This window comes from Sander vitreus, chromosome 3 (assembly GCF_031162955.1).
Source record: "Sander vitreus isolate 19-12246 chromosome 3, sanVit1, whole genome shotgun sequence".
NCBI lineage: Eukaryota > Metazoa > Chordata > Actinopteri > Perciformes > Percidae > Sander > Sander vitreus.
Genome location: NC_135857.1, coordinates 7,049,771 through 7,062,027, shown reverse-complemented (window position 1 = coordinate 7,062,027; position 12,257 = coordinate 7,049,771). Strand labels below are relative to the sequence as shown.

Sequence of the window (12,257 nt, the reverse complement as noted above, 5' to 3'; positions counted from 1 at the left end):
AAATGGATGAGCTACAAATACACACGGAACTGCTGCGTGATGATTTCACAAAAGCCTGGCTGAACACACTTATCACGGACGGCAGCTAACAGCTAGCAGCTAGCAGCTAACAGGCCAAGCTACCCACCGGCAGGATCAAGACAGGGTAGGTGAATTTAAACAATGTCTGAGTTGAAAACGCATCTTGTTGTCATGTTAGGGCCCTGTTCATGTGGCACAGATATTTTAATTGCATTTTGTGTCTGTTAAGATGCACAAAGGCACTCTAAAACTTGCCCCAACAACTGCCGTTTTAGCTCAGTGGAATCTTGTACACGTAGCTGCAGCAACTCCAGTTTGCTAGGACCGATCCAGGTCTGTTTTTTTTTCTATCGAAAGTACTCGCATAGCTATAGTGATCAAGATTAACATAAAAATTGTCCGGAATTCTCCTTTAACAAATAGCAGTACACCGCTGCGTGGAACAAAGTGCAGAGTAGCTGGGTTACTAAACATGAGTTGGACTTGTAGCCTACAGTTTGCTGATGTTGAGTTAAAGTAGTACTGTATCTCTCTGTCTAGTTGAGACAAAGGAAGACAGATAATGTTGTTGACAAAACCAACCTTTTTTTCTATGTCTGTCCATCTAGTGGTATCTTGCCCTGACCCTGGAAAGGTGGATCACAGCAGACGGGTGCTGTCAGGTCCCCATTTCACCGTGGCTTCAACCATCCAGTATATCTGCAACAAGGGCTTCATTCTGTCTGGAAACAGCTTGCTCACCTGTTTCAATCGAGGGTCCTCAGGCCCCAAGTGGAACCAGAAGCTGCCTAAATGCCTGCGTACGTACGAGTTAAAGTGTTTCTCAAGGCCTACGTAGCTTCACCAGAAACTTAATTTAAAACACGAGACACTAAGATTCCATGTAGCCAGCAAGCGCCTGTCTGATCAATCCCGCCCACTTTATGCAGGGATAGGCCAGGTGAGTGGAGGTGTAAAAGTAGTAGGCGGGATTGGAACTTCTCTCTCAATCTCTCATACAATTACTTCTGTCGCTTTTTATATGTACAACTGAGTGCAACACCAGAATGACTGTTTGGAAATGTGCACCATTTGTATAATTAGCAATTATGTAAGCATTAGTTTATTGGAATATTGAAAGGGTTTTTTTTTACTCACACATGTGCACACAAACACACACACACACACACACACACACACACACACACACTTACAATTTTCAGATACAGTTTATTCAGTGTAGTGCATGAACTGTTCACCTCTCCATCATCTGCTGCTGTCTCTCTCTCTTCTTTCTGTCCATCATCTGAGTTTTAACTTACAGTGTGCGACTGAAAATGAATTAGTCGTTTACTGTTTTGGTTTCTTTTTGGTGCTACGCCAAAACATAAAGCAATGTTATGCAACGTGAGGTCTGTCAAATAATTAGGAAACCATTTTTTATGGAAATCAAAATTTAGTTATGAGATAAAACTGCTAAAAATAAATAAAAACGTCTGCTGTGGGATCAGACGAGTATGGCCACTACACAATGCATTTATTTTAATTTACTTGCGACGGATAAACCCTTTCCCTTGTGGTCAAATTGAGTAAAATTTGGAAAGGAAATGGCAAAATAATCAGTATGTTTGTTGTTTATTTCAACCCCTTTGAATTGAAATATACTTAACATCATACAGTCGCTAGAGGGGCTTTGGACTTTTATTCTGGTTCTGGTACTAATACTGTACCACAAAGTTTTCTCCCACAGTTTTGAATTAGTAGAATGACACGACTAAACTATGTTATCTTACAACTGTCAAGTTTAAAGATATTGAATATCAGCACAAAATATTAGCTTATATTGACTTCACTTAAACATGTGTACACACATCTTATTATCTTACATCTACATCTACATGCAAAGTTGTGTTAAATAAATGTTTTATAATTTTACTGTACATATTTCTGACTTATCAGGTGAGCCTTCTCTAATTTGTTTATTTATTTAATTAGTAATTGTGATGGAAATGTTTTCATTCTTTAAGTGATTTGAATGTGCACCAGCTGCCCTCAGTGCCTTGACCTCCTGCCACTCCTTTTTGCTGATAAAGCTGGCAAGCTAAATGTGCGTCAGTCTGATTAAAATATAATTTCCTCTTCAAACAGCCTTGAAGGCATTAACCTCATTTGCATGAACGTCTCATACTCTGCCTCACCTACTTTCTAGGTGGAGACATTTGTTCAATGGCACTGACTAATAATTAATTTAACCGGACAACGGAAATTACTTTGGAGAAGACAAGTCAGGTCATTGTTATGCATGAGATAGAGATAATGAGCAAAAGACAATTATTATGTCTAAAATATGGAAAATTGTACTTCCAAAAATTCTTCAGAACAGAACTGCAGAGAACAATGTGTCATGATGTCAAAGTGGAACTGTCTCTCAGATATCACAGACAGATTTTCATTCCTAAGGCTATGTTCACACTTGGCGTCTTTTTTTAATCTGCCAGCGTCTGTTTTACATTATAATCCTATGGAGTAAACCATGTTTAAAAAAGTTGTGAGCGTTTTTTGAAGCTCAGAGCGTCTTTTTGAAGTCGAAAAAAGTTTTTCTGAAAAAAACGCCCTACGTCAAGCGCTTTATTGACAGCCGACCAATTACAAGCGGAGTAGCCAGACCTGTTGTTTCCATAACAACAACAACAACAACAAGACATCTAGGTCCCATAATGCCATTGTTTCAACAGCATTTCAATTACTATATTTCAGTGTACAGACTCAAGCTAATTCATACAGTAGCCTATAGCTAGTTTTAACCAAGATGACTGGGAGTATTTTGACCTGCAAATCAGCTAAGTCCTGGCGTGTGTGTGTGTGTGTGTGTGTGTGTGTGTGTGTGTGTGTGTGTGCATTTACCTCACACTGTTTATGACACTGAAGTTAATTGAGGGGGGTTTTACACAGTTATCTGATCTAAAAAATTTCAGTCTAACCTTCTGCTGATACAATTTGTGCACACATTTTATTTTATTTAGATTTTTTTCTACAATCATACATCTTTTCTACACTGAATTTCTCAGTTTACAATGGCTGATATACAACCTCAGTGACAGGGCTCGACAGTAACGGTTGCCCGGTTGCCCTTGGTAACTAGATTGAGTCAATTTTTGTGGCCACCTGTTCAATATTTGTTTTTCTTAATATATAAAAACAAATCAAAACTTCTTAAAATCTTATTTTAAAAGAAGTCAATATTTTATTTGGATGTCTCAGTAAAGTCTAAACACGTTGTGTGCACATTTCAGGTGTTGTGAGACCGCTTTCCACACACGCACGTTTGCTGTGAAAAGAAAAGCAATTTTCTGTTAACGGCGTACGTTAAAATCCGGTGATAATATAGTACCAGTACCTGGTATCTACCGGACGGAATAGCAACGCGGATTTCGGTGCCTCGTTACGGTGCCAAATGTCTGCACTGCTGTCTGATGCTCCGAAACAGATGTTAGAGGCTACAGAAGCTATGTCACGCTAGTAAACACTAATAACACGTTACACTTGGCAGCAGGTAACGTTAGCTTGTAGCTGGATTAAACACGGTTAAAATGTTGACAGCTAAAGGGTGTAGTGTGACTGTATTTCACTGTAGATGATTCCAACAGCGGGATGTACAACCGTCTGCCGCTAAAGCTATGAGCTAAAAGACACAAACTAGCACTGGTCACTGCTGTTGTCGGAAAAACAAAACAGATGGGACTAAATGTTGCGTTTAGTTAAAACTGGTGAAACCGGTGCATTCAAAGTTATTGTAAAATACCCTTTTCTCATCTCTTTTTCTCTTTTAACAGCAATTTGCTGGTTAAAGAAGTTATTATTGTTAAAAGTTATTATTACATTTTTAATAATCATTTAAATTCCCCCCTTTCGTGCCGATCCAAAAATTGACCCAATCCGTGACATACAACCGTGATCCGATCCGTGAGTTCTGTTATCTGTTGCACCCCTATTTGAGAGGGATGGGAAATTAAATTGCAAGCCATCATCTCATTGTTTCATTATTAAATTGTGTGGTATAGTTACATAAGAAATCAATTGCTCAAAATATAGGCAGTTTAAAACATGGCAACCGTATTGTCAATTTCGGCAACCATAAGCTGATGCCTGTTTGCCAAGCCAGCAACCACTCAAAAAAGTTATCATTGAGCCCTGAGTGAACATCATTTCACAGGCTCAAAATCTTATCGCCCCTTACTTGAGCCCATATTCATCCCCTGAGGAGCCTGAAAGGGGCTGTACTCGAAATACTGAAAAAAACACCGATAAAATACCAATGTTTTTTCATGGCCACATGCACTTACATGCACGCGCGGCTGGACCAGCTATCAAAACAAAGAACAGAGAAGCTCAGATTACAACACACACAGAGGGCGTGTGACTGCACTCTCTGCTCCAGACGTCATTACTCTACTATATTTTTACATCAGCACATTTCATGGAAATCTGATCATTATATTTGGACATTTCTTGTATAGAAGTGGACATTTTTATCTTTTTTTTGTTCTTTTTTTTATTGATTCCACAGGAAATGTTACAATTAACATAAAGGGCTTATTTTTTACATTTTCACCCCAACCTCAAGTCCCACATAGAGTTTGCAAGAATAACAGTGGGAATTATTTGTACACTCACAAATGTCTGTAACACATAATGCAATTAGATGAATATGTGGGCCAAATGTACGCATATATGTACATATCTATACAGGGACATGTACAGGAAAAATGAGAAATAAAATATAAATAAATAAAAGAAAAAGGAAGAAAAATATTAAGGGAAAATTAAACTAGAAATCCCTCTTCTATACAGCGGCAATGGCACACCAACAAATCGGTGACACTATAGATTATATATCGTTAAGTTTACTTAGGAGGAATCAATGCTGCGCATGTCCTTCATTCTGTAGTGACCTTAATTTAGTAATGTAATTAACCATGGGCCACCAAACAGACTTGAATTTTGGACATTTTTATCTTGATAGAGAGACGCCAATCACTCTCAGCAGATTGGAATAACTATACGTAATTTGAAGGCAGTCTGGACAGTAGTACCATCTTCCACTGGCCCCACTGATATATAGTATCAATATATTGTTATATTGTCAAGAAATATAGATTGAACATTATCATTTCTGACTCCAATGCACATTTCCTACACAGTCTTGTCAACCTGACATGTTTCTTCTCTTTAACTCCAGCGGAGACTTTCGAGCCCTGCAGTCACCCAGGAACACCTACCTATGGGATCCCCAGCTCCAACAAGCTCCACTTCCAGGCTGGAGAGAACCTCTACTACTCCTGTCTGATTGGCCATCAGCTGCTGGGTGAGCCTGTTCTTCATTGTGTCCCTGGACACCCATCCCACTGGAGTGGGCTGCCACCTGTCTGCAAAGGTAAGGTACTGCGGCCTCATGTTTTTAATACATTGTCAGGTCAACTTCAGTTATACACAAGGCCAAGGGTCCTTAAAAAACTGCTTCTTAAAATGCATTATCTAATTCAAGACCATGAAAAATATGAAAATCTATGAAATCCTAAATAAGTAATAATAAATACATATACATAAATGTTACAATAAGTAACTGAGTAATTCAATATTTTGTTTAGCTCAACTCAGCTGGTTACATCCAGTAGTCGAGACAACTAAGTCATTTAACTGGTTGAAGAGTGTATGGAAGCAAAACATGAACATTTTACAAGCAACTGAATACCTTACTGTGAAATTTAACCACTGCTAAATACTTGATGTTGAAATTCAAAAACCATTGAATTCATATTAAAGTTATAATTACCTTAGGAGGTAAATTGAAACCTAGTCTTTCATTGCCAGTCCTACCTCCACAGCGCTGTGCAGTAAGTCATCTCTTACCAGTGTAACTCCATGTGTACTTCGTCCATAGCAATCCCACCAATCAGTCCCAAAACTTCCCAGTTAGAGAGGAAATGCCATAAACTTATTCTTTGTAAATCTTTACAATCATTCCCCGAAAGAACCAAGCAGGCCTGCCTTGTTGCACGATCCAAATTTTAGGCTTAATTTCAGGCTTTATCCTGGAAATGTACTTCCGTTGATCCAGACTACAACTATCCAAATCGATGGTTTTGGGAAAAATGTGACTGAGTGTCCACCTGCAGTTGCATCTGCAAAATCATAACTGTTTTTAACTTTTTAAGCATGCAATTAATGCCATTTGCGCCACCGCGCCCCTGTGTTGGTGTAAACAGGGAGACCCTGGTGTGTCTCTATTTATCTGTAGTTATTTCTGTCTTTGTGCTGCTGCACCCCTGAAATTCCCCTCTGGGGATCAATAAAGGCCTCTCTTATCTAGTAAAATATCATCATTACATTTCAACATTTATAGATATTTACTTACTCATAAGATTCTTTCTTTGCTTCGTTTCCTTGCTTTGTGTTAATAGAAATTAGAATACACTTTCAGAATCAGAATCAGAATCAGAAAAGCTTTATTGCCAAGTACGTTTTTTACACATAGAAGGAATTTGTTTTGGTGTTGTAGGTGCATGTCATACATTCACTAAAATAAGTTAAACAAACAGGTTAAACAGAACAAACAATATAAGTATAAATATATGTATATATATATATATATATACACACACAGAATGTATTAAAAATAAGAGAGTAAGAATTAAGATAAAAAAGAGCAGATTAAGTACAGTGGCATGTAGAGCCAGAGGTGGGGTGTGGAGAGAGTCAGTGTGGTTTCCGGGCCTTGTTAATAAGGCTAGTGGCAGAGGGGAAAAAACTGTCCTTGTGACGTGAGGTTTTGGTCCTGATGGACCTCAGCCTTCTGCCAGAGGGGAGTGTCTCAAAGAGTTTGTTGCCGGGGTGGGAGGGGTCAGCCACAATCTTTTCAGCACGCTTCAGAGTCCTGGTGGCGTAAAGGTCCTGGAGCGGTGGCAGATTGCAGCCAATCACCTTCTCAGCTGACCGAATGACACACTGCAGTCTGCCCTTGTCCTTGGCTGTGCTAGCAGCGTACCAGATGGTGATGGAGGATGTGAGGATGGACTCAATAATGGCTGTGTAGAAGTGTACCATCATTGTATTTGGCAGGTTGAATTTCTTCAGCTGCCGCAGGAAGTACATCCTCTGTTGTGCTTTCTTGACGAGGGAGCTGATGTTCAGCTCCCACTTGAGGTCCTGGGAGATGATAGTTCCCAGGAAGCGGAAAGACTCCACAATGTTAATTGTGGAGTCACACAGGGTGATGGGGCTGAATTCTTCCTGAAGTCCACAACCATATCCACTGTCTTTAGAACATTGAGCTCTAGATTGTTTTGCTTGCACCACTTCACCAGGTGGCAGCCTCCCACCTGTAGGCAGACTTGTCACCATCAGAGATGAGTCCGATGAGGCAGGTGTCGTCCGCGAACTTCAGAAGTTTGACAGACTGGTGACTGGAAGTGCAGCTGTTGGTGTACAGGGAGAAGAGCAGAAGTGAAAGAACACAGCCCTGAGGGGATCCGGTGCTGATGGTCTGTGAGTCGGAGATGTCTTTCCCCAGCTTCACATGCTGCTTCCTGTCAGACAGAAAGTCAGTGATCCACCTGCAGGTGGAGTCAGGCACACCAAGCTGAGAGAGTTTCTCCTGAAGCAGAGCCGGGATGATGGTGTTAAAGGCAGAGCTGAAGTCCACAAACAGGATCCTGGCGTAGGTTCCTGCGGAGTCCAGGTGCCGGAGGATGTAGTGTAGGGCCAGGTTGACTGCATCGTCTACAGACCTATTGGCTCTGTAGGCAAACTGCAGGGGATCCAGGAGGGGGTCAGTGATGGCTTTGAGGTGAGAAAGCACAAGGCGCTCAAAGGACTTCATAACCACAGAGGTCAGGGCGATGGGTCTGAAGTCATTAAGTCCTGTGGTCCTTGGCTTCTTGGGAACAGGGATGATTGTTGAGGACTTGAAGCAGGCTGGCACGTGGCATGTCTCCAGTGAGGTGTTGAAAATGTCTGTGAACACTGCACAACATTGCCCATTAAAAAAACTTTTCAAATAAAACCTGAATGAAAGTTGTAACTTAACTGTAGTTAAAATTAACAAAAATGTAACATTTTGTAATACTGAGTTTATTGTAATATTTTACATTGAATTGGTTCATTTGTATTAGCTGTATTCTCATATGGTTCAATTGATTCATTTATTAATGTCATTATGCAGCACAGTCTTATTAGAAATGAGAATTAAAAACATGTCTAGTCTGTTGTCAACTCTAACACGTTTTAAATTCTAGAAGATTACAGGTGTGAACTGTTAAATGCATGGCCAGATTAACCTGCTAGGTGGCCCTGGGGTTCAAGGGTTCTAGGGCCGTTGCCTGCTTTGGTCTTGGCTGAATGTGTTCAGAATGAGCATTTCATCTCGCCCTGTCAGTTGCACTCAGACTGTTGATGCACAGCAGTGCACTTCTTGGTGTCAACTTTTTACAGCAGCCCATTTATTTTATTTAATTTTTTTATATATACTGTACTCTCAGAGCTGCCAGTATTAACTGCAGCAGTATTTTTACATGAGTACTACTATGAATATTGTACCTCAATGTGTGCTGGAAAGCTGAAACTAAAATAGCATGAATCAACCCTGAAAAGCTTAAAATAATAAACAAAACATTATCTGTTCAGTTCATAAGTGGCATTAGTCAAAATATTTTTCTGGAACTATCTTTTGCACTCAGTGTTCAAACACTGTCTCAAAAATGTCATTATACACATGACTTTACATTCTAGTGCAGGCAAGTCATGTGACCCCTTATTTAGTGACTCCACTAGAACTATTTGACAGTTTGAAAGATAATTTAACAAAACAAGAAACAAGCTAAACAAAGCATGTTTCAAAAAAGCAGAAAAAACCCATTAGTCGCATTGAAAGGCCTAAGACTGAATTTTGCTGTCCTGACATTTTAAAGAAGGTTGTTCCAGTCTAGAGGCTTAAATAACAAAAGAGTGGTGTTTCGCAAAACATCAAGACCGGAGAAGATACCTTTCAGGTTGCTGGTGGAGTTTTTGTAATGGAAATGAAATGGATAGAAAGGCCATTGTACTGTTTGCCGTGGTCATTTGATTAGTACAAAACAAAATGGCGATTGTTGTCAGTTGTCATGGTGACAGCACACATCAGTGGGGCCGTAGTCTATATCCATGACACTCCACTTCCTGGAATACTTTCTTTGTGTTGGCATTTTAAACTCCGGTGGATTTATGAGGACTATGGTCAACTGCTCCTCTGCTTGGTAAATCCAGACAGCTAGCAGACTATCTGTCCAATCTGAGTTTTCTGTTGCACAACTAAAACAACTTTTGAATGTACACGTTCCACCAAAACAAGTTCCTTCCCAAGGCTATTTTGCAGCAGACAATTGTGATTGGTTTAAAGAAATGCCAGTAAACCAAAGCACGTTTTTCTCCCATTCCGGAATGCTGTGTGGACTAGTGGGGCCGTAAACTTGCTAGGAGGAGAGCGGCCGACGCAGCTCAAAGGAGATATGCATTCTCCTCGCCGGACCAGAAATTCTGCCACTTACCCCCACCCACACCCATCTCTCAGCCTCCTTGCATAACATTACAACAAACCCCTTTCGCCCCAGTGTTTAAAACATCCAAAAGGACATTGACATGTGAAATATATTTTGATAGTGTGGTTTTAGCTGCTGGCTAATGTTAGCTTGCTTGCTCACTAGCTAACTGGTCAGCTAGCTACCAATACAAATCAAATCAAGAAAAACAAAATTATGTTGGGGAAACTGCAGCAATTTTATTAGAATGACATGAATAAACATTACTAAACGTAACGTGAATAAACTTGAATGCCTAAACTCATCCGTGAACAGATGCATTCTAATCGGCCATAGTGTTTAACAATTAAAACTACAACCCCCATAATTCCACGCATCTTCACAACGTCATCAAAAGTCCGTGATTACCATTCATTGTTTTGATTGAGAGACCCCTAGCGGCAGAAAGTTACATATTGTACGTTTAAGGTGATAAATTTGACTCATTTAGCGGCTGGCTCTCTTTGTACGTTACCATGGCAATGGTACACATGAAAATGGCTGCCGCTCTGACCATTCTGCTACGTTGAATTGAATGGAAATAGCCTTTCTATCCATTTTATTTCTATGGTTTGTAATGTGCTTTTAGTAGAGCTTTCTCTGAGGATTCACAGCCCAGCTGCTGTTCATCCCAAAAATAATGGACTGACACTTATAGTGTTTTATTTGAGCTTAATTCCTGAAAGGATTTTTTGAGCACCAAAAAATATTTTTTTGCAAGCCCTTAAATTATATTTTGTCGAGAAATTGCAATCATGAATAGTACATTTCTATTTGAGCTGATTTAGGCGTTGAGGCCAATATTAGCAAAGTGACTGCTTTCTTCCACCTGAGAAATATTACCAAAGTCGGGCCATTCTTAATAAAGCAGAGTGCTAAAAAATTGATTTATTCTTTCATTACTAGCAGGTTGGACTATTGTAAATTCAGTTCAGAACTCTGCACTGGCTCCCAATTTCTTTAAGAATTGATTTAAGGTACTTTTACTCACATACAAAGCCTTTAGTGTTTGTATTTGTACTACTTTTATTTCTCTGCCTTTTTATGTCTTTCTTTATGTCTTTTATGTCTTTTATTCTATTCCTATCAACTTATTTGTCTTGTGAGTGTCTTTTTCTCTCTTGTGTTGTTTTTAATGCCATACTGTAAAACACTTTGTGCTGCATTTCATGCATGAAAGGTGCTATACAAATAAAGTGATTATTATGTGGATAGTAGCAAATGCATAAATCAATGGTCTGATAAAATATGACACTAATTTTACGACAAAATATAATTTGTGTGCTCAAAATGTCCCACTGTGCTCACTCAGTTTACTGACGAAACCTTTTGATTAAAGTTACACATGACTGTCATAGTTTGGTTCAACATGTCATTCAACAATTCAAGGGGATGAAGTTTGTTGGATTTTCATCTGTGGATAAAAGGACAGAATAAATAGAACAAATGAGCCAATAACTACTAACTTTCTTTTTATGTTTTGTAATTCATTTAGCCCTTTCCCCCATGTTTAACATTGCCACTGTATTCTCCTCAGCTCACCCAGCTGTGTCAGATCAGCACCGATTAGATGGTAAGTTATGCCAAGAAGTTAATTTTACTTGCAGCCCTTGAGTCTTCATTCGCATGAAAGATATTTGTGCTAGCAATATTAACCTTACTTTATTTTGCACATTTAAAGCTAGCTAATTGGTTTCTAATAAGTAAAATCCGGCTGAGAGTTATGAAACTATATACAGTAGAAGAGTTTGTTTAAAACAATACATTTTACCTGTATGAAAATAATGTATTTAAATGTCCCCTTTCTTTCTTTAAAAGTGTCTACTGCATACCTAAGAATGGAGGGGGCCCAAGTAGCATTTGCTGTCTTCATCCCCATCATCCTCCTCCTTGTCCTCGTTATGGGGATCTACCTCTACTTCTCAAAGTAGGTTCAAGTGATCAGTGAAAATGTAAAAAAATTGTTGACATTTTATATAAAAAAGCTTCTCTTTGTCACTGCTATTACACAATAGATCTTGATTTTATCAATTGTCAATTTTAATTCGGAGCATGGTTTTTAGAGAAAATAAGTGAGGTTGGACAATAAAGACACAAACAACTGTCAAATAACTAGACTAGAAAATGCATTTCCTACAGAAAATGCGTGGAAATGCTGAATAGCTGAATTGCTAAAGCTAAACTGGATGAATAGCGTTTTAATAGTATTATTATCAGCCATATCCATTGCATAGAACAAAAAAGCATGACCCTAAAGAGCTGAGAGGTGAATATATTGCCTGAAAAGAAGCGATATATGTATACATGGATGAAATCACAAATCACAAATGACACTAGAGGGAGGGAGGGAGAGAGAGCGAGAGAGAGAGAGAGACAGAAGGAGGGAGGGAGGGAGAGAGAGAGAGAGAGAGAAGAGGGAGGGAGAGAGAGAGAGAGAGAGAGAGAGAGAGAGAGAGAGAGAGAGAGAGAGAGAGAGAGAGAGAGACAGAAGGAGGGAGGGAGGGAGAGAGAGAGAGACAGAAGGAGAGAGGGATAGACAGACAAGAGGGAGGGAGACAGAGACAGAGAAGGAGGTAGAGAGAGGAGGTAGAGAGACAGAGACAGAGAGAAACAAACAGAGAGACAGAGACAGACAGACAGAGACAG

The 12,257-nt window shown here is 39.5% G+C and overlaps 1 protein-coding gene across 1 annotated transcript in view; it reads left to right on the top strand.

Moving 5' to 3' along the window:
- sez6b (seizure related 6 homolog b) overlaps nucleotides 1-12,257 on the top strand; it is a 218,763-nt gene that overhangs the window by 198,443 nt on the left and 8,063 nt on the right. Inside the window, exons 11-14 of the mRNA XM_078244986.1 lie at nucleotides 630-821; nucleotides 5,240-5,434; nucleotides 11,149-11,184; nucleotides 11,430-11,538. Coding sequence (XP_078101112.1) covers nucleotides 630-821; nucleotides 5,240-5,434; nucleotides 11,149-11,184; nucleotides 11,430-11,538 — 532 coding nt within the window. The remainder of the gene's footprint in view (nucleotides 1-629; nucleotides 822-5,239; nucleotides 5,435-11,148; nucleotides 11,185-11,429; nucleotides 11,539-12,257) is intronic.